The following is a 23,113-nucleotide window of genomic DNA, read 5'->3' as shown; positions in this document are numbered from 1 at the left end:
ACAGGGAATCTGGGACAAATACTGTCCTGGAGTCATTCAGCCTGAGACCAGGACTCAAAATGTACATTTCAGGATTGTCCCACCAAATTCAGGACAAGTGGTCACCCTAGATCAGTGGTATTCAAAGTGCAGGTCGCAAGCCAGTACTGGGTCGCGGAATGCAAGGCACTGGGTTGTGGCAGCTCTAGTCAGCACCGCCAACTGGGGCCGTTTAAAAATCCCGTCGGTGGTGCTGCCCGGCTAAGGCAGGCTAGTCCCTACCTGTTCTGACACTGCGCTGTGCCCCAGAAGCAGCCCGCATCGGGGCTGGCTCCTAGGCGGGGGGGCATGGCACTCGGCATGCTGCCTCTGCCCCGAGCTCTGGCTCCACACTCCCATTGGCCAGGGCGGTGCCTGCAGGTAGAGCTGGGTGGAGCTGCTTGCGTGCCTCCACCTAGAAGCTGGACCTTCTGCTGGCTGCTTCCAGGGCACAGCGCAGTCCATGATGCCAAGACAAGCAGGAAGCCTGCCTTAGCACCCCTGCTATGCCACTGACCGGGAGTCACCCACTGTAAGCCTGTGCCCCAATCCCCTGCCCCAGCCCTGAGGCCCCCCGAAACCTTTAGCCCCTTCCTGCACCCTAAACTCCTCATCCTTGGCTCCACCCCAGAGCCTGCACCCCCAGCCCAAAGCCCTGACACCCTCCTGCACCCCTATCTCCAGCCCTAAGCCCCCCCAAACCCAGAACTCCTCCTGCACCCCAAAACCCTCATCCCCAGCTACAGCCCACACCCCAAAGCCCTCATTCCCAGCTCTGCTGGGTCACGGACATCAAAAATTTTCTTCGACTGGGTCACCAGAAAAAAAGTTTGAAATGCCTTGCCCTAGATGGTGGTTGATCGGAATAGGAATAGAGTGAGACAAGGAGACTGGATGTGGGAGAGGGGAGGAATTGGGACTGTTGGGCAAGAAGCTAGAGGGATAGGGAAAACTGGGACATGGGCCAGGGAGTGGTACTGAGATTGGGTGTGGAGCCTGGGTGGATTAAACAGGCTGGCTTGATAAGGCGACTGGGACATAAATGTAATACTTCTGTGGGTGTGGATTTGAAATGGTGATATATTTTAAGTCAGTATGACAAAAAGGTTAATAAGGGACTTAAACCTCCAAAACCCTATACTATACAGATTTTACAGGGGAGACCATCATTTCTCAAATTGGGGGTCCTGACCCAAAAGGCCGTTGCAGGGGAGTTGCAAGGTTATTTTAGGTATTGCCACCCTTCTGCGCCGCTTTTAGAGCTGGGCGGCCAGAGAGTGGCGGCTGTTGGCCAGGCGCCCAGTTCTGAAGGCAGTGCCCCACCAGCAGGAGCGCAGAAGTAAGGGTGACAATACTGTACCATGCCGTCCTTATTTCTGCACTGCTGCCTTCAGAGATGGGTGGCCAAAGAGTGATGGTTGCTGAGTGAGGGCCCAGCTCTGCAGGCAGCATCACAGAAATAAGGGTGGCAATACCATACCAGGCCATCCTTAATTCTGCCCTGCTCTGGCAGTGGCTCTGCCTGCACAGCTGGGCTCCTGGCCAGCAGCTGCCGCTCTCCAGCTACTCAGCTATGAAGGCAGCAGCGCAGGAGTAAGGGTAGCAGTACCACAACACTCTCTACAATAACCTTGTAACCTCCCGCCCTTCCACACACACACACACACACCCCACAACTCCTTTTTGCGTCGGAACCCCTACAACTACAACACCATGAAATTTTAAAATTTAAATAGCTGAAAACATGAAATTTACTATTTTTGAATTGGCCAAAATGGACTGAGTTTGGTAGGGCCCTAAGTATAAGGGCATAGCACGGTATCCGCTGGAAGGGAGATAAGGCTAGATCTCTGGTCATTAGATTTATGGAGACATAAAAGCAGCTCTTTTTATTTGCTATTCTTTAAGCAGTATAAAGAAGAGAGTACATGTCTTCAAAACAGTCCATGAGTATGATGTTACCTGCTTGTGCACATAAAGAGGAAGTAGAAATGGAATTTCTACCATACTTCGGGGGGAGAAATTGACATGGCATATTAACCATCAATTGCATAAAAATATATTTTACTGGTATACTGATGTCCTGTAGCACTCTTTCAAGAAAGGATCTGAGGAATGAGTATTTACAAGTAACTTGGGACTTAAGAGAGAGTCTTTGTTTTGATGCACTTATCTTCGTGGAATTTTTCTCTGTAGTTTTTGGTCTCTTATCTCTGCAGTTTCTTTCCTCTTGTAAAGCTAGGAAGGCTTTTCACTGAAATGATATTTAATGAAGAGTCTGAAAAAAGGTAACATGATTACTCTCTCCACCTCAAATGGTGACTTAAATATGTAAACCCTGGAGGAAACGTCTTCAAACCCTTCTGTACTGTTGTGTATGTTATAAAATCATAGGATTCGAGAGGTCATCAAGTCCAGTCCCCTGTCTCATGGCCGGACTAGGTGTTTAAAAATCTCTGCTCTTAAAAATCTCCAATTATGGAGATTCCACAACCTCCCTAGGCAATTTATTCCAGTGCTTAACCACCCTGACAGTAAGGAAGTTTTTCCTAATGTCCAACTAAACCTCCCTTGCTGCAATTTAAGCCATTGCTTCTTGCTCTCTCTTCAGAGGATCAGAAGAACAATTCTTCTCCTTCCTCCTTGTAACAAACTTTTACATACTTGAAAATTGTTATCCTGTCCTCCCTCAGTCATCTCTTTTGCAGACTAAACAAACCCAGTTTTTTCAATCTTCCCTCATAGGTCATGTTTTCTAGATCTTTAATCGTTTTTGTCGCTTTTCTGTGGATTTTCTCCAATTTGTCCACATCCTTCCTGAAATGTGGCACCCAGAACTGGACACAATACTCCACTTGAAGCCTAATCAGCAGAGTAGAGCGGAAGAATACTTCTTGTGTTTTGTTTCCAACGCTCTTGCTAATATATCCCAGAATGATGTTCACCATTTTTGCAACAGCGTTACACTGTTGACTCATATTTAGCTTGTGATCCACTGTGACCCCAAGATCCCTTTCCGCAGTGCTCCTTCCTAGGCAATCATTTCCCATTTTTTATGTGCACAACTGATTGCTCCTTCCTAAATGGAGTACTTTGCATTTGTCCTTACTGAATTTCATCCTATTTACTTCAGACCATTTCTCCAGTTTGTCCAGATCATTTTGAATTTTAATCCTATCCTCCAAAGCACTTGCAACACCTCCCAGCTTGGTATTGTCCGCAAACTTTACAAGTTTGAAAGAAAGCTATCAGCAAAAATTTGACTGAACTGCTGATAACTAATTTCTGGGAACGGTTTTCCAACCAATTTTGTACCCACCTTACAGTAGCTCCATCTAGGTTGCATTTCCGTAGTTTGTTTAGAAGGTCATGCGAGACCATCTCAAAAGCTTTACTAAGGTCAAGATATACGATGTCTGCTGCTTCCTTGCTTCCTCCCTATCCACAAGGCTTGTTATCCTGTCAAAGAAAGCTATCCGGTTGGTTTGACATGTTTTTTTCTTGACAAATCCATGCTGACTGTCACTTATCGCCTTATTATCTTCCAGATATTTGCAAATTGATTCCTTAATTATTCGCTCCATTATCTTTCTGGGTACAGAAATTAAGCTGACTCGTCTGTAATTCCCTGGTTTGTCCTTATTTCCCTTTTTATAGATTGGCACTATATTTTCCCTTTTCCAGTCTCCTGGAATTTCTCCTGTCTTCCATGACTTTTCAAAGATAATCACTAATGGCTCAGATATCACTTCAGTTAGTTCCTTGAGTATTCTACAACACATTTCATCAGGCCCTGGTGACTTGAAGACATCTGAGTTGTTTGTCATTTTTAATGTGTTCTTTCCCTATTTTAGAATCTTCTGATCCTACCTCATTTTTGCTGGTATTCACTATGTTAGATGTCCAATCACCACCAACCTTCGTGGTGAAAACTGAAACAAAAGTCATTAAGCACCTCTGCCATTTCCACATTTTCTGTTATTTTTTCTCCCCTCATTGAGTAATGGGCCTATCTGTTCTTGGTCTTCCTCTTGCTTCCATTTTTGTTTATTGAGTGTTTTCTTGTTATCCTTTATGTCTGTAGCTAGGTTTGATCTCGTTTTGTGCCTTGGCCTTTCTGATTTTGTCCCTGCATACTTGTGTTATTTGTTTATATTCATTCTTTGTAATTTGACGTAGTTTTCACTTTCTGTAGGCCTTTTTTTTGATTTTTAGATCATTGAAGATCTCCTGGTTAAGCCAGGGTGATCTCTTGCCGTACTTTCTATCTTTGCTACGCATTGGGATAGTTTGCTCTTGTGCCCTTAAATAATGTCTTTGAAAAAGTGCCCACTGTCTTCAGTTGTTTTTCCCCTTAGACTTTCTTCCCATGGGATCTTACCTACCAACTCCCTGAGTTCGCTGAAGTCTGCCTTCTTGAAATCCATTATCTTTATTTTGCTGTTCTCCATCCTACCATTCCTTAGAATCATGAGGACGAACTGAAGAGATGAGTTTAAACCTTGTGTGTAAATATATTGGTTGCCTGATTGCATGATTAACTGTGCAGGTTTTTTTTTGTTTGTTTTTGTTCTTTTGTTTTTTTTTATGAATTGTAGAGATGTACCTCTTAATCAGACAGGAAGCTTACAGGTCTAGCAGTATTTCTATGCAGTCATCTGTTGAAGCTGGTGAGGAAACTAAAATTCTCTGAAGATTAGAAACTGGGTTATAAAATATAATGTTTTCCTTGACTAGATCTCTGCCCTCCCATACATAGTTGTTGGGATAACCTGTGGACAGGTTAGGTGAGAACAAGTGTGTATCTTACACAGTCTTGAGAAGTTTGGGGTTGCAAAGTGATGAGGACTGCATTTGAGCCAGTTTTGCCTTGCATGAAACTGTTGTGACAAACAGAGGTGATACAACAGGTTGTACAGTCAGTCTATCTAGAGGAAGTGTTTAAAGACTGAGCCAGAATTAAAAGGATACTGGACCACTTACCAATGTAAAGAGAATTTTTGGATGAACCATAAATCCATTTATCCTCCAATATCCCCAAAAGTAATCTCATACTTTATACCAGGGATTGGCAACCTTTGGCATGCAGCCCACCAGGGTAAGTCCTCTGGCGGGGAGGGCCAGTTTGTTTATCTGCCATGCCCGCAGGTTCGGCCGATCGCAGCTCCCACTGGCTGCGGTTCGCCGCTCCAGGCCAATGGGGGCTGCGGGAAGCGGCGGCCAGCACATCCCTTGGCCTGCGCCGTTTCCCGCAGCCCCCATTGGCCTGGAGAGGCCAACTGCAGCCAGCGGGAGCCGCGATGGGCTGAACCTGCGGACGCAGCAGGCCAAATGTTGCCAATCCCTGATCTGTACAACCCCAGAATAGAAACTGGAGTATTAGAGTTGCCCTGATGCACTGTTAAAATCAAATAAAGATTAAGAGCGGGGCCAAGAGGAAGCATAGTAACTCACCCAGATTTTGGTGGCATGCACAGAAGCAATAACAATAGCCAGTGCATGGCCTTAATAGATAAGCTGTTAACAGATTCTAGAAAGAGGTTGATAGAAATGAAAAGACTAGAAGGCAACAACTAGGTCTAACAGCTGATGTGGAATGTTACACCAGCCTACTAATAAGAGAAATAATTAAAAAACTCAAAATGTGTTCATACGTTTTTATAGTTTTTAAAGGTATTTTTTCTCCAAGTATCCAATGGTTACCCTGGAATGTTTTCCTGGGTAGCTAAAACAATTTGTAGTTGTGAAATGGAAATGTGCAAATGTCTTGTTTTGAGTGATCATTTTGTCTTTCAAGCAGTGAATTGTTTTCTAGTCAATTTGGGGGGGGGGGGTGTGTGTGTGTGTGTGTGTGTGTATACTTATAAAAAGTAAGTAATTAACAGGAAAATTAATTGCTTTGTTTCTCCTTGGATATTGGGTAAATACAAAATATTGGGGATAATTTACTGGTAAAAATGCTTGCTTTAAAAACATAAATAAAACTAGTGTTAAGCCTTTGCCTTATACAAATATTGATTTAAAAAAATCACTATATTCCTACAGAAGAAAAACCTATTTCAGGTTTCAAAAATGTAGTCCTATATGGCAGATAATATTTACACAATGCAAACTTTGTGATTGTTTGCCTCAAAAATATTCCTTCACAGGAAGCCCTAAGTCCTTTAACCTGCAATTTTGTTGCTTACAGGTGATTTATGTGGGGCTCTTTATGGACACACAGGCTACCCGTGCACAAAGAATTACAGGGCTGGGGTCTTGGATTATAGTTCTGCTCTGAAAAGTGGCAGTAGAAAAATGGCACCTTACTCAATAGATATACTCTGTGTGTGTTCAAAATCAAATCTCTTTGAACAAAGACTAATTTTTACTGTACTATATTCCTTTTGGTACAGGAAAGCCAATACAAGTTTGGGAGAAGGAGCTGGAGCTTGTATTGGCTTTGCTGTACCAATAGGAATATTCTATTTATTCTAATTTGTGCATCAACAGAATATATGTGAATGTATATATTGTTTAGGAACAAACTACAAAGATTCTGTTGTCCCCTTCAAGGTGTATTACAAGATGGTTGAGTTGCACTTCTATGGTACTTGGCATGCTCAATGTCCACTGCCTTTTGTGGAAGGTGAGGGTGCTCGAACCTTGCAGCGTCAGGCCCTAAATGAGGGCCAAAGCTGTAACTGGAAGAACTAGTTTTCAGAACAAATGTTATGTTACTGCAGCACAACAAACAGGAACTGAATAATGCTATTTCAAGTCCCTTTCGAGTAAATCTGCACTTCATAGAAACTTGCAATGGACTGACCAGGAGAGGATCTCTCTAGTTTGCATTTTGCAGGACACAATTTATTTTGTCATTGACCTGAAGAAAAATACTTCAGCTTTAATGGCATCTTATTAAATCTTTTTGACTATTCACTTTATGTATAGAGGTCTAGCTATCGTTTAAAGGAAACCTAGAAATAAGATGCCGGTAACATTGGGGAAGTTCAGGGAAAAGTATTGGAAAAATAGATGCTTGGTACTGAGATTGATTTCTTGAGATTCCAAAATCCTTTCCATCCACTTATATATGGAACAAGGTTGAGTGTCTCCAGCAGAAGTGATATCTAAGGTTTTCTGACATATGGGCCTTTTTAAGCCCTGCCTACAGTAGGACTTTTCCATACAATTTCCCACTGTTGCTACCATCAGTGGCCATGCTAGTATGGACAAGGTTCCAGCAGCTACTGGCACTTTAAACACAGTGTTGTCTATCCCTGCTCAGAGCAGGCATAAACAACATGCAGCTTAAAATGCTGGCAGTCTGCTGGACTGCTGGCAGTCCCTGTCCATACTGGTGCTCTTGCTGTGAGCATCAGTTGAGCTCCACTGGTAGTAGTTAGAGGGAAGTTTGAGGGGAAAAGTGCTGTTAGTATTTTAGTAATGTTAGGGTTTGGGAGAATGGGATCTGTGTAGATATCTATAACTAAGGTGTCGGTCACAAATAATGACCTGGTGCTGGAAGAAGTGTCCTAGTGTTAACTTTTTGTTGGGAACAATCTAAGGGTGCAAATTTTAAGCAAGCAGTTTGTGTCTGTCTGACCGAGATGTTTAAAATATTGGCCTTTACTGATGGATGAGTCTCAAACACATAATTCTCCAAAAGCAGAGGTATCCTTTTTGTTCGTTTTTTTGGGGTTTTTTTTTTTTGGTTTTTTAAAAAAAAAATTTTTTTTTTCACTTTTAGAGTGGTGAGTCCAGGATGATATCTCATTATCATTATACTACGTGGCCAGATTTTGGAGTCCCTGAGTCCCCAGCTTCATTTCTCAACTTCTTGTTTAAAGTCAGAGAATCTGGTTCGCTGAGTCCTGAACATGGACCTGCCATAATTCACTGTAGCGCAGGGATAGGACGCTCTGGCACATTTTCATTAGTAGACACCTGTCTTGTCCTGGTAAGTGTTTATATGGTGGCTTTTGGTTTATATTTGAGCTTTTTGATGAGAACTCCTAGCAAATAAGATACCTGTAAATAAGCCACACATTTGTGAAGGTAAATGAAGATCCTGTGGAAGCTACTTAGTTTCTCTGACACTTATTCTGATGGCTTAAATAAATGTATGAAAATTTATATTTCTTTATATTTATAATGTGGGATGAGTAGAAATATAGACCTGTTTTCAGACTGGTGATCTTAATGTGTCTTAGTCTTTATAAACCATATTTTCAGAGATTTGTAACTTTGCCCTTAGCTCTTCACTGTTACCTGAAACTTCTTGGATCAAAGTCTGTCTAGAAGTGGAATTTGCTTTCTAATTTTCAACACTTAAAGGAAAGAGCAATATAGATAGAAAAATGGTGTAATAGAATGAAGCTTGTTGGCTTTTTTGGTCCTTCTAGTATTCCTGTAACTTAAAAAAAAATTAAATTAAATCTGAAGTGTTTATATAAAGCTAACACTCTGAGAGAAAAGCCACTATAGCTATTCCAAAACATTGTCTGTATATCAGATTAATGTTCCTGATTCTTTAGGGGGGAAATTACTTTTAAAAGGACATAATCATTAGTTCAGTTACTGGACATATAGCAAGTAATACATACTGCACTGGTTTTCACAGTGTGTTTATAATGGTATTAGCCAGTCCGTGTAAAGCCCCAAATTTGCAAATGGTTTAGTCCACTCTTTTTTTTGCGCACATATTGTCCCATATTTCTGTTGAATGTGTCTGTCTTTTTAACTAAATACCAAGTTCTAGTACTCTGAACTACTATGCCCCAATCCTGCAACTTAAACACATTCATTTGTAAAGTTAGGCAAGTAGAAGTGTATTAAGACTCAGGGCTTTAATTGTTACTAGCATATTGGCTTTTGTGGATTTCAACTAATCTCCAGTTGTATTTTAACTTTTATCTTTTTGTGTTACATAAAAGTATTTAAATGATTTATTCTCTTGAGAGAAAAACTTAGAAATCTGTTTCAGATGTTAATTTCTCATACAGTTATAACAGAAATGTGGTAAAAAGATGAATGGTATATATTGTTCAGTAGAAATTTGTATAACTCAAATACACCTCTAACCTGATATAACGCGGTCCTTGGGAGCCAAAAAATCGTACCGTGTTTATAGGTGAATCTGCGTTACATCAAACTTGCTTTGGCCTCAAGTATTTCCATTATTAATAGTCAGTTCCTGCCCCCTGACTGCCCCAATCCCTGTCCACACCCCCAGAACCTCCAAACCATCCAACCCTCCCTGTCCTCTGACCGCCCCCAGAGACCCTCTGTTCTTTATCCAACCCTCGGCCCCAGCTCGGCACCCTTAATACGCCACTCAGAGCAGCGTGTCGGAGCTAGACATGCTGATGTGCTGATCCGCCGGACTGCACAGACCCCTTTTCCCCCCCCCCCCCCACACCCCCACCCTGAGTGCTGCTTTACCATGTTATATCGGGTTGCGTTATATCAGGGTAGAGGTGTATGTGTTTAAAATTTTCCTTATTTTTTGGTACTTTTAAAGAACAATTGTCCCACTTTCACAGATTAGGTCAAAACTCTTTATATAATTAACCAGATTTTTTTTTTAAACAGATGGAAAAAAAAGACCCTTCTTCTGTAGACATTAAGCAAGTATTATTGGATATGAGAAAATATCGCATGGGACTTATTCAGACACCTGACCAGCTAAGATTCTCGTATATGGCTGTTATAGAAGGAGCAAAATTTATCATGGGGGATTCAACTATACAGGTAAATGTTTTTAGAATAAACTGAATCTACTGTAATAATCCAAATTTGCAGTGTTTATAAAATCAATGGGTGATTCGATTTGATGTTCTCTTAGCATTTCTGCATTGGTTAGACAGATAAACTTCTCTCTTAATCAAGCATTGAAGTGTGTGTCTCAGCTAAACTTTTAATTCTATGTTTTAGTCCCCTGCTCTGTGATATATGGCAGGCATACTCTGTACTAACATAAGGAAGGTTAAATCCGTATCATCAGCTTTTTTAAAAACCAAAAGAAATGTCATGTTTCCAAGTGAAATTGAACAAGGGTCTTTTCTCCCTGAATTATCCATACTTTATCTGTTAATAAAATATTCTGTTGCTGAAGATTAAAGTTTGCTACCAGGTAACATTTTTTTACTGTTCGATTAACCAGTGATAGTCAGTATAACCAGCTCGATGAGATTAACTGGGTTTATTTAATGCAGTTCAAAAAATTCAAGTTTTACAAGTTCTAGACTTTGTTTTCAGTGTGCTTTCCGGTAATAACACTTTAAAATAGCTTCGCCTTGTCAAGGAGACACAGAACTCTTTTTGTATGGTAGATCATGTTGGTTTTTTTCTTTTGCTGAAAAAACGTACTGTAAACAAGCGTAAATTAACTTGACAAACCAGTCCGCTTTCAGAAATAGGATGGAGGAGTAGATAACTTAAAGCATGTTTATTACAGCTGTCTTGTCAAATGTTTCCATCCAACGCACATTTTGTGCTTGTGTGTAAATAAATTTTACACAACCACTAAAGACCAAATAGGTGCAAGGTACACACTTACGCTATGTAAGAACTAGGTGGTTGTATTCTGTATTCTGACACAGCCTTATGACCAGCATTATGACTATACTTAACTGTTTCCACCATTAATGATTTTAGCCCAAAGACACACTTAGAAGTAGCAGTCATTTACTGCAAGCTGCTTTTGGCAGAATTTGGAGTTCACTTCCTGAACATCTTGCTGCTTTGTATACCAAAGGCCATACCTCACATTTTTTGTTGAATTTTTAGTAATGTCACAGTCAAATTACTGAGTAGTCTGAGAGACTTTGTTTTTTAAACTGCCATGAATTCTCCCTTTTTAGCATGTGCATTTCTTGAGGCCCTGAGGAATTTATGGACCATTGTATCAATTTCTCAGTCTAAATTTTGGCAGCAATACATACTTTTTACAGTCTTCTTTTGAAATGATGTGTGAATTTTGGAGTAAGCTGTATGCAACTTTTGGAGACTTTTTGTGTAATTTTTTTTTAAATTTCAGAAGATTTTATTCTCTATTGTCAGTCTCTAGCTTTCAAAATTTAGAATAATTATTGGATATTAACAGGTTTCAGAGTAGCAGCTGTGCTAGTCTCTCAGGTGCCACAAGTACTCCTTTTCTTTTTGTGGATACAGACTAACAAATTTAGTGATGGGTTGTCCTTCTTCAGGATAGGTTGTAGATCCTTGAAGATGCGTTGGAGAGGTTTTTAATTGGGGGCTGAAGGTGATGGCTAGTGGCATTCTGTTATTTTCTTTGTTGGCCCTATCCTGAAGAGTGACCTGTCACTCTCAGATCTTGGGAGACAGGCCAGACCTTGCTTACAGACAGCCCCCCAACCTGAAGCAAATACTCACCAGCAACCACACTACAAAAACACTAACCCAGGAACCTATCCTTGCAGCAAAGCATGTTGCCAGCTGTGTCCACATAGCTATTCAGGGGACACCATCATAGGCCTAATCACATCAGCCACACTATCAGAGGCTCGTTCACCTGCACATCTACCAATGTGATATATGCCATCATGTGCCAGCAATGCCCCTCTGCCATGTACATTGGTCAAACTGGACAGTCTCTATGTAAAAGAATAAACGGACATAAATCAGACATCAAGAATTATAACCTTCAAAAACCAGTCGGAGAACACTTCAGTCTCTCTGGTCACTCGATTAAGTGGCAATTCTTCAACAAAAAGACTTCAGAAGCAGACTCCGAGAGACTGCTGAATTGGAATTAATTTGCAAACTGGATACAATTAACTTAGGCTTGAATAGAGACTGGGAGTGGATGTGTCATTACACAAAGTAAAACTATTCCTCCTCCCCGCCCCTCCCCCCACGCCCCCCACTCCTTTCCTCAGACATTCTTGTCAACTGCTGGAAATGTCTCACCTTGATTATCACTACGAAAGGTCTCACACACCCCCACCCCCCGCTCTCCTGCTTGTAATAGCTCACCTTACCTGATCATTCTTGTTAGTGTGTATGGTAACACCCATTGTTTCATGTTCTCTGTGTATATAAATCTCCCCACTGTATTTTCCACTGCATGCATCTGATGAAGTGAACTGTAGCTCACAAAAGCTTATGCTCAGATAAATTTGTTAGTCTCTCAGGTGCCACAAGTCCTCCTTTTCTTTTTATTGGATATTAGTATTTTTTTAAATTATTCTTGGTTATCAGTTGTATACAACTTAACTCCTCCCACATTTTAGGAAAAATGGAAGTAAGACTTTTCGCAAGTGTACTGTTCTTAACACGTGTTGAACAAATACTGTTCTTAATTTTTTCTGTCAGTCTTGGAATGAACTGAATGTTGTAAGGGGAAAAAGTAAAAATTAAATGTTAAGGATGTCACATCCTTGACATGTCCCAATGTGATTTCAAAATATGCTGGTAAATAATTGATCCCATTGCATTTAAGAACTTCATGAGCTTTTGGGTAAACGAAGAGATCAGCTTTAATTTGAATTTTCCTTGCTGCTCTTCACAATTTATTTAAAAATGTTTGTTTAGCTTAACTATAGCCATGGGAGGAAATTGTTACTTGAGTTATTGTATGTGAGGGATTTAAGTTACTTGCACAACAGAGTAGAAATATGGACATCAATTTGGTCTTATTCAGATATACTTATCAAATGGTAAATTTGGATTTTCTTCTTCTGTTCCAGAAGAGCTTTTTAAAAATTGGAGTGCAGATGAGACCCAGTGTCAACTTGAATTGTTTTAATTGACAAATTTTATCCAGAACTTTTATTTAAAACACCCTTTAAATAGAGAAGCATGAAATGTGAGTGGATTTTTGGTGTCTTTTGAAAAAAGACAGATGGATTTTTCTGCTCTCATTTGTTTAGAAGGATCTCTGGGTAGGCTTAAAAGTAACAGCACTGAATGTGTGCACAGGCCCTTTCCTCCTTCCAAGTTGTTTTCTCTTTATGCAGGCACCTGCTTGCTACCTGTCGGTTTAGTTACAGTTTCAGCTTTGATGTTGCTGTGGTAGGGCATGTTGCATCAACAGTGAAACTAGTTATTAAACTGAAAATGTAAAATGGAAGGGGTTAGAGAACATTTCTCTAGCCCGATTAGCTATTATTTGTAACAGTACATGAAAAACCTCTAACATTTTAATGTAGACTGCCTTTCTGGGACCAGAGAGAAATAACTCAGCCTTACATGGCGCAGCTGCACTGATGAAGCCACACTGCTGTAAGTTCTCTTGTGTAGCTGCTCTAAGATGACAGGAGAGAGCTCTCCCATCCATTTCATTAATCCACCCCCAATAGGTGGCGGTAGCTATGTCGGCGAGAGAAGCTCTCCCGCTGACATAGCACTGTCCATCTCGACCTTTAAGTTGATGTAACTTCCGTTGCTCACGGGGTGGCACACCCCTAAGCAGTATATGTTATACCGACATAAGTGGGGGTGTAGACAGTCTTAGCGAAGGTTAAGACCAACTCCATTCCTCTTGTGTTAACTTCTCCTGTTTTTGAGGTCTTATGCTCAGAACTTGTAATCATGAAGTCTCAGGGGCCTGCCCATGTAGATCTAATTAAACAGCTTACTGTGTAAGCATTCTTCCAGTAAATATGAGTATAGTGGAAGTTGCTCTCAACCTCTGTGTAGTTGCCTAACTCTTTTTCTGGAAAGCTTTAACATTTCTGTTTACAGCAGGCCTTTAAAATTCAGTAGGGAGAAACCCTTCGGCTAGAGAAGTGCTTTTTCCTCATCCCACGAAATTCCATGTAAGTTTGGCTGAAATATGAACTCTTCAATTCCCATTTCCCTTCTCTTGCTTGTGATCCTCAGGGAAACTGTGGCATGAACATCCGTAAAGAGATTGCTGATACCAACACAGCACATGCTGTACTGGAAGCTGCCAGAGCAGTGAGGAAGGGCAGGAGAGTTGGCACACGATCTCAGCATCCCATCTCCTTTCCACTCTCCTGCAGGTTCCACGCAGAGCAGGACCTTTTGGGTGGTGGGTTGAAGAGCCTGGGTGCCATACTCCCCATGACGATCTCCTGGATTTAGTACATGGTGCTAGCAGTCTGTTTGTTTCTCTCCTGGGATAACCGCCTCCTCCTGTTGCCTGCTAATGTAGTTAGTCCTGTAGCTCAAGTGGTAACGCTCTGCTGCAGTGCTGAAGGTTCAGGTTTCAAACCCTGCTGAAGATGTGTGATGTGGGTGGGTGAACTTTACTTAATGAAACTTATTTTTACCTCTTTTTTCCCCCCTTTAATCTGTTGGCACCTTCCTTGTCCCTGTCTTGCAATGTTGATAAAAGACCATACTATCACCTGTAACTGTTTTTTATTTAAATATATCATATATTACCTGCATATCTCTTCAGGCCCACACAGTGTGAGCACTTTTTGAGGTTTTAGAAGTGGTGCTAGCTGCTGACATTTTCACGGAGTGGGGCAGTGGAGCAGGGAAGCATTTCCACCATGGTGTAGACGAATCCCATAAACTTCATTTTTGACATCCACAGTGTTCTCAAGCTGTGGTTTTTGGGAAGGAGGGGGAAATTGTTTTAATATAGGTTTCTAACCGGTGTCCATCACTTATGTATCTCAATTTAGTAAAAGTTTGCCTGAATAATAATTTCACTCTTGGTGGATAAATTCTCCTTTTTCCAATGACAAGACTCCCTAGCAAACTGTTTGCATTTTGAGATCTATCTCCACAAATAAAACACAGGTAGCTAGGTAAACACTTGTTTAAATGAAATCTTAGGTTTCCTGGAGTCATTTAGGATCCTCTTTTGAGCTCATCAGGCAATAATCCATAGCAAGGTTACCAATACAAAGTTAATTTTCTCATCACTTCATAATCTGCAGGATTTCCTGTGAGAGGATGACGAATGCTGATCGCAATATGTAGTTTTTTAATAAGGACTCCCACTTCTGACACATCCGATACACACAAATAAAAGGTTTTGTTTTCCTGAGGGGAATCTAATCTGTTGACACAGGAGCAAGGCATACCGGTTCATTAAACACTGCTACAAGGAATTAAAAAAAAAAAAAAAAAAGAGTATCCTTGTTTAAAACTATTGGAAATTCCAAAGGGACTGTGTAGTCACATGGACGTGTACAGCCATGTTTTCTTGTAGTTGTCAGGTCATTTTGGACATTTTATCCAGTTCTCTGGATTTTACACAGGTTTATGACCAAGGTGGCTGATTACAAAAGCTTTGGATTTACATGGAGTTGTAGAGCAGCAAAGCTCATATAAGAGACTGTTTTGATTAAAAAAAAAAGAAGAAAAGAAAAGAAAAAAACAAACACATTTCACATCTGATGTCTAGTAATCTTTTGTGAAGGGCTCTTGCCAATATTTTGTCTCCTGCAAACAGTAAAGAGATATCTAGTTACACCACTGTCACTTGTAATACTTTTTCTTGAATAATAATTTAGCATTTTTTAATTGTTGTGGTATTGTGTCTTGCTCTTAACCATATTGGCTTCTCTGTAATACCTATCTGTTTGATCAGATCCACTTTTAGAGATTTTTTGCAGGTATTCTGTCATGCCCAAGAGCCTTACCTCTTCTATTGCCATGAGTTTACAGCCTTAACTTTGACTTGCAAATTTTTGTTAATCCTGGACAAATTTCTGTGCTCTTTACTTGACCTTCAAGTTGTTTTCTAACAACCGAATTTCCCTCAAATGAGTCTAAGTTTTAGTGTTACCTGAAGCTAAGACTGATGGGTGTACTTTGTTCTCTATTCAGTGTAAATAAGGGTATCGCGGTGTTGCTTACTTCTTTATCTAGAAATTAGTTTTTATATACTTTGAATAAACAAGAATGATCATATAAATAAAAATGTAAATTAAAAAGATATAACTTTCACGATGTTGAGAAATGTTGTTCAAAAACGTGTTCTCATTCATTCAGAAACGGTGGAAGGAACTTTCTAAGGAGGACCAAGCACCAAGTTCTGAGCAGTCCCCTCCACACCCAACCAGAGTAAATACAGAGAAGTACAATGGGAATAGTGTTGGCTTAGAAAAACAGGAGCAAATTGGGGAGAAAATAAATACTGAACTGTCCACTAAAGTGCAGGATATCATGGATGGAAGCATTGAAAGGTAAGAAACATGGAAAGTGCCTTGGGGGTGTGGTTTGTTTGTTTTTTTTTAAATCCTCTTATCCTGGAGTAGGGTTGCCAATGGTCTAATCACACAAACCCAAACACCCTTGCCCTGTCCCGCCCCTTCTCTGAGGCCCCGCCGCACTCACTTCATCCCCCCCTTCCTCTGTGGCTTGCTGTCCCCCACCTCATTCACTTTCACCGAGCTGGGACAAGGGGTTGGGGTACAGGCTCTGGGCTGGGGCCGAGGGGTTCGGAGTGTGAGAGAGGCTCTGTGGTGGAGGAGGGGGTGCGGGGTGCAGGATCTGGGAGGGAGTTTGGATTCTGGAGGGGCATCCGGTCTGGTGCAAGGGATTGGGGTGTGGAAGGTGGCTTGGGGTGCTGGCTCCATTGGGGGGGGGGGGGCCTCAGGGGGCTGAGGCAGGGGGTGATGGTGCAGGCTCCAGCTCCCAGGCAGTGCTTATCTCTGGTGGCTCCTAGTCAGCAGCACTGTGGGGCTAAGGCAGGCTACCTGCCTGCCCTGGCCCCACGCTGCTCCTGGAAGCAGCTGACATGTCCCTTGCGGGGGCGGGGGGTGAAGAGAGCTCTGCACACACAGCCCCCATTTGCAGGCACCGCCCCTGCAGTTCCCATTGGCTGCAATTCCCATTGGCTAGCTTGGGGCGGGGACAATGCACAGAGACCCCCTGTTTCCTCAAGGGCCACAGGGACATGTCACCACTTTGGGGACTGGCACAAAGCCAGGGCAGACAGGGAGGCTGCCTTAGCCCCACAACGCTGCTGGACATTTAGCAGCCTAAAGTCTCCCAGTTTTTGGCTTCAGTAGCCTCTGGGAGATAGAGCCCAATTCTGGGAGACTTCCAGCGAAACTGGGAGGGTTGGCAATCCTATCCTGGAGAAATTCTAATCCCAGATAATTTGTCCCTTGAGTGGGGGCAAGGATGGGGTGTGTTCCCTAGATGGTCTTAGACATGGCTGAATAAAATCTTTGATACCACTTTAGTTATTCCCTGTTCAGTACTTTTAAATAAGTAAGCTTTAAGAAGAAAAGAGAAAATAACAAAATGGCTGGGAACAGAAAGGCTTACAGCACAAGGTTTCAAGTGTCATTCTGCACACACTCCGGAAGAACAGCTGAAAGGACTGAACTACCCCTTCCATCTCATTGAGTTGCTAACTTTGGAGCTTTCTGTTCATTAAGGCTTCAGACTTTCAGATAAAAAGGCTAAGGCCTGGTCTCGACTTGAAACTTAGGTCGACATAGCCACATTGCTCTGGGCTGTGAAAAATTTCACACTCTGTGAAGTAGTTAGGTCAACTTAACCCATGCTAGAGATGCAGCTGGGTAACCACTGACCTAGCTACCACCTCTCGGGGGTAGATTTCCTATGGCAATGAGAAAAAACCTTTCTGTCACTGTAGTAAGGGTTTAGTGTAGACCTGAGAGGCAGCATCTAGGTTGATGGAAGGTTAACCTAACTACTTCATACAGGATGTAAAACTTTTCACAGCCTTCAGTGATGTAGCTAGATTGACCTGAGTTTTAGGTGTAGCCGAGGCTTAAGTGTCTATGGTAAGGCGCTACAGCAGCATAGTTGTAGCACTGTGTAGTGTGCCATTGTAGCGCTTGTAGCAATATACAAGCGACAGACTTCTGCCAGAAGAGCAGTATTGGCCATGGGTGTGAAAATGTGATCCCTAACCAATGTGTCTGTACTGGCAGAAGGTTCTAGTGTAGATACAGCTATACTAGCAAAATGGCATTTATATCAGGATAGCTTGTTTCATTCATTTATGGGGACGGTTTTACTAGGCCAATACAAACGTCAGTTTTACCATAGGATTGCCAGTTTTGGTTGGATGTATTCCTGGAGGTTTCATCCCATGACGTGATCTTTAACGAAAGATGAATTTTTAATTCTTGGAGACTCCAGGACAATCCTGGAGGCTGGCAACCCCATTTTGTCAGTATAGCTGCATCCACACCAGGAGTGCTTTTGCTGGTACAGTAGTGATAAAAGTGCTCCAAGTGTAGATGTGGCCTTAGATACACACTTACACACCAACTGAGCAATTATCACAATCACATGCACAAATCAGGTGACTGCTTAGCTTGTAAAGGGCAGAAATAGTAATGGTCCTACAAGTACATGGTATCAGTTTTTCACCACAGAGGTAAATGCAATGCTAACTTCTCTAAATAGAAGTTTATGGTATGAGTTTCAGAAGTTGTGCACACGAATAGGCTCAACTGTAGTCAGTGGGAGCTGTTAGTGCTCAATACCTTTGCAAACTGGACTACACAAGGGCCATATTTTATCCTCCATCTTTGTACCAACTTCCCATTGCTCTCAGTAGGAGGTTTGCTGTGGTTTGAAGGCACAAGTAGCCTGTGGGTGTGTTTTCACTGGAGCCTTGTTAACTCAGGTGATCAAAATCTGAGGCTGAGCACCTGGGTTAGCTTGCTTCTGGTGTGAGTGGCCACAGAAGAAAGTCTTACTTGAGTTACTGTGTCCTCACCGATTCTGCACTCACCACTGTGCATTGCTAAGACCTGTGGGATCATGTCCCAGGGTTCTTTCTGTTGCAGTAAACTGAGTTGCTCTGATCTTTCCCAGTGAGTTGTGGGAGAACTTGTTTGTCCTTTTGGGTATCAGGGGAATTGTGGCAAGACACTGGAGGATTACCAGCATCAAGTGATTTAGCCTGTGTCCTCACTGGGAAGTGTGTGGGTTATCAGTCTGATGGAAAGTATCACGCTGGTTTTAGCCTGAAGCTTCAGATGTGCCTGCCAGCCCAGACTGAAAGTACCACTAAACCAGGGGTGGGCAAACTTTTTGGCCCAAGGGCCACGTCGGGAAATAGGAATTGTATGGCGGACCATAAATGGTCACAAAGTTGGGGTTGGGAACAGGATGCAGGCTCTGGGGTGGGGCTGGGTATGAGAGGTTTGGGGTGCAGGATGGTGCTCCGGGCTGGGATCGAGGGGTTTGGAGAGCAGGAGGAGCATCAGGGCTGGGGCATGGGGAGAGGCCCGGGGGCGCAGGCTCTGAGCAGCGATTACCTCGAGGCTCCCAGAAGCATTGGTATGTCCCTTCTCTGGCTCCTATGCGGAGGTGTAGCCAGGCAGCTCTGCACGCTGTCCCATCTGCAAGCACCGCCCCTGCAGCTCCCGTTGGAGTGCGTAGGAGCCAGAGTGGAGAAGCCGCGTGGTGCAGGGCTGAGCTGCATGGTGCGACCCTGACCCAGCACCCCGGCTGGAGTGCCGGAGCGGGGCCGAGCTGCGTGGTGCGACCCCAACCCAGCGCCCTGGCCAGAGTGGGGCTGAGCTGTGTGGTGAGGCCCCGGACCCAGCGTGCTGGCCGGAGCAGGGGCTGGCTTAAAATGGCTTGCAGGCTGTACTTTGCCTACCCCTGCACTAAACTCATGAGAGGGTTTTGTGTGTGTGGTAGGAGGGTTGCAGGCAACAACCAAGAAAGAGCCTGAGTTATCTCTTCAGTGAAGATGCTCTCCATGTGTGCTTTTTTGGTATACTCTATATATTATATATTAATATAGAAAATACATATACAGTAGGCAAGAGGGAGCAGCATTAAGGTTGCAACTCGTGTTTCCTAAGTTCTTGATGTTTGACTTGGCAACCTTAATAATGTTAAAACAGCATGGGTATTTAATTAAACTGTTCAGGTAACTAGAGTAGCACAAAGACGATTCTCGTCAACATTCCCTCCTTCATTGTTTTAGTCATAAACAGCACAGATTGGTTAACTGTTCTGTGTGTTGGGTTGGATTGAGGGGTTTTTTCCTAATATCTCTTGAGGAATTACTTCTATTCTACAATTTAGTTTTTTCTCTTTTAGTACGGTTCGGAAACGGCTACGAGAGGATAGAAAAGCTCACACAGCCCAGAAGGTGCACCAGATGAAACAGAAGCTAAGTGAGACCGAAAGAAAAAGAAAAAGGTGGTTATATTGGAAACCTATTCTCACTAAGATTGGGTTTGGTACAGTCATTTTAGCTGGAGCTTATTCTTGCTGGAAACTGTATTTTCAAGAACATTCCTTGTAAATAAACACTTATTTGCACTGTGAGCCTGTCTACGGTAGCAACTAATCTTGCTGCAAGTCAATCACTAGGGAGTTTGACTTTCAGCAGCAAACTCCTTACACCTAAAATTGGTGCAGGTTAGACACAAATTAGATAAGTGGTGTAAACTTATCACAGTCAGCATCTCAGGACTTTCACAGCAGGTACTTCTGAAACCAAACAGCAGACTGCTACCCAGAATAAAGTTGTTCATTTGTTAAATAAACAGGTACAAACTTTGTGTAACTGTATTTATATACTTTTAAAAATGGTATTCCACTGAATCTAGTAGATGGACCCTGAGCCATGAAGATTTAACGATCGAGGCTGTCTGGGTTTTAATTTACATGCCTGACATAAGCAATAAACAGCGTGGTATCATTTACATTATTAATGCAAAGAAGTTATCCTTATATGTGTGTAATGTACTATTGACATAGGCATCAACATTTTATATTCTTATGACCCAGGATAAATATATTTTATAACTGCATATTTAATCTTACTTTTTGTAGCGAACTGTACTTTTAAAAGCTTAGTTTGTACAAATTTATTTGACCAAAACAAAAAAATTTGATTTTGGAACTAAATGTAAAGCATAATTTGTGCACAGTGCATCCATTCCCCACATTTCAAGATTTTGAGACTTTGGATATGAGCAGCTAAGGTTCTGATGAAGCACTTTTCAGTTTCTCCTCTGTACACTGCATTCCTTTTATTTATTTATTTTTTGTTTTTGCAGTTATTTAAAAAAGCTTGAAATTGCTTATGGGTTTTTTTTAATAAAGCTATTTGCTAGCCCTAGACTTAGAGGCAAATTGTTAAACTGATTCATGGAAGCTGTATTCAGACTTCAGCTATGTCTGACGCTCTAGTTTTGTTAAAGTTCTGACATTTCATTAAATATGTAATGTGATACTTTGTGTCTCATCTTACTGATTTTTTTGAGTTTTATTCCATGTAACGATAAAAATCTGTCACCTATCAATAATGGCACACTGAAGGTAACTTTAAACTGATTTAACTTCGTGAAAAACTTGTTTCAAACGTAATTGAAAGTATTAGCTACAGAATATAGATGAATATTATCAGTTATTTGATAAGATGTTAACTGTGACGTAGTCTTAATCAAGGATGCCCGATCTATGTAAGTTGCCTAGCACCATAATAAACACAATAGTTAACCACTTCATGAGGAATAGCAGATGAAGGAAGTACTTCTTTACCTTCAGATCACTTTGAGATGGATCATACACTTTTTTGTACAAATAGTGTGAAGTTTATCTAAAATAGCTCTTTTCCCAGCTCCATTGTTAACTTCCTTCCCATTGTATAGGTTCCTTTATGCAGCTGTCAAACTCATTCTCCTCTAAGGAAGAAGGCCGTGTGGCCTAGTGGATAGAGCACTGGATAAGCATTCAGGAGACTTGAGTTCTATTCATGGCTCTGCCACTGGTCTGCTGAGTGACCTTGAACAAATCACCCTACCTCTCTGCCTCAGTTTCCAAATGTGTAAAATGGGGATAATGATATTGTGATCTCCTTAATAAAACATTTTGAAAGGTCTCCAGCCACCTGCAGGCTCAGTAGCAGGGGGTTAAACATGGGACTGAAACTGAGTTGCTATTTCATTGCACTGCAATTAGATGACTGAACAACATACACTTTTGAGGAGTGTCTCACAGAAGTGCAATAGATTTACACAGGTAACTCCAGGTAGTGTGAATAGTGAATTCCCCTGGTGTTAGTAGAATAATGAGACTTCAGATGGTGGAGTCTTACAGTGTTTAGAGCTGGGTTTCTTTAAGACTGCCATTAAAACAAGATTGCAACTGGTACTGGAGCCATGGCAGAGCCAAGATTTAGTAATTGCTTTGGCACATACAATAAATTTTGGTTACTTGTTGTAAGTAGGTATTTTAAGGATAATACAACCAAGTTCAGGAATGCTAATTTCAAGACCTTAAGCAATCTGGGGAGAGTGAAGATTTTGTGTTTAGGAAGGTCTTGTCCCAACAAATATCTTTTTTTTTTTAAACCTTCAGCTGTTCTAACTCTAATCAACCCCTAGCCTAAAGCAAGTGCATTAGTCTTTCCATCATATATCTTACTCCTCAATCTGCCCATATTTCTTTCAATTAAAATTTTTAAGTGTTGTAAAGTGTCTTACAAACAACTGGGTTTCGTTTATGGGAAAATGTATGTAGTGCCATGAAGTACTATTATAAAAGTAAATAAGATCTCCATATCTTAAAGTGCTTAAAAGAAAACAGTTAAGAAAAAAACATCTCCAAGATAGATAATATCCCATTCTCTGAAATTGCAAGTCTCCATTTATCTCCTGACTCAGCAGCAGGATTTTTCCAAGCCTTTTCTGCTTTCCTCTGATGACAAGCTCTAAATGCATCTTTGAAGACCTTAATTTGAATTTTTACCTGACTCCATCTAAACTTTGTCTCCTACATTGCCCAGACCCCAAGAAGACTTGCTTGGGAATGTTCATGTGTGCTCACATTCTGTTCGCTCCTTTCCACACCACAAAGTAGCATTTGTAAATGTATTTGGTAATTCATGGGTAGGCTGTGTTTGGTTGGCTTGGCTGCATCATTAACAACCAAGCTGTAACAATTTTTAAGGATCACACCAGTGACAGGCAAAAATATTTTAAACTACAATCTGCTGCAGTATGAGGTTGGGAAAGAAGCTTAGAATGAAGCCTTTTATCACATTCCAGGAAGGAACTTTGTGTAAAATCCTAGTTCCATTTAAAATAATGGCAAAATACCCACTGACTTTTTAGTGGAGTCAGGATTTCCTCTTTTGTCTTTAGTTCATAGCACTTTACAGGAAGGTGTGCAAAATCTAGGCTGTGCATACTTTGTTGTTTCT

At 41.6% G+C, this 23,113-nt stretch overlaps 1 protein-coding gene across 3 annotated transcripts in view; it reads left to right on the top strand.

The window, feature by feature from the left end:
• The window catches only part of PTPN2 (protein tyrosine phosphatase non-receptor type 2), a 55,631-nt gene that overhangs the window by 30,525 nt on the left and 1,993 nt on the right, over window positions 1-23,113 (top strand). The window contains exons 6-9 of one of the 3 annotated variants that reach the window (XM_077810467.1): window positions 7,751-7,960; window positions 9,595-9,753; window positions 15,943-16,136; window positions 19,999-20,100. In XM_077810467.1, coding sequence (XP_077666593.1) covers window positions 7,751-7,960; window positions 9,595-9,753; window positions 15,943-16,136; window positions 19,999-20,100 — 665 coding nt within the window. Of the gene's footprint in view, window positions 1-7,750; window positions 7,961-9,594; window positions 9,754-15,942; window positions 16,137-19,998; window positions 20,203-23,113 lie in introns of all 3 variants that reach the window. The other 2 variants (XM_077810466.1, XM_077810468.1) reach the window with 2 other exon arrangements.

The sequence above is a fragment of the Eretmochelys imbricata genome, chromosome 2 (genome assembly GCF_965152235.1).
Source record: "Eretmochelys imbricata isolate rEreImb1 chromosome 2, rEreImb1.hap1, whole genome shotgun sequence".
Lineage (NCBI taxonomy): Eukaryota > Metazoa > Chordata > Testudines > Cheloniidae > Eretmochelys > Eretmochelys imbricata.
This window is presented reverse-complemented; position numbering and strand designations above follow the sequence as displayed.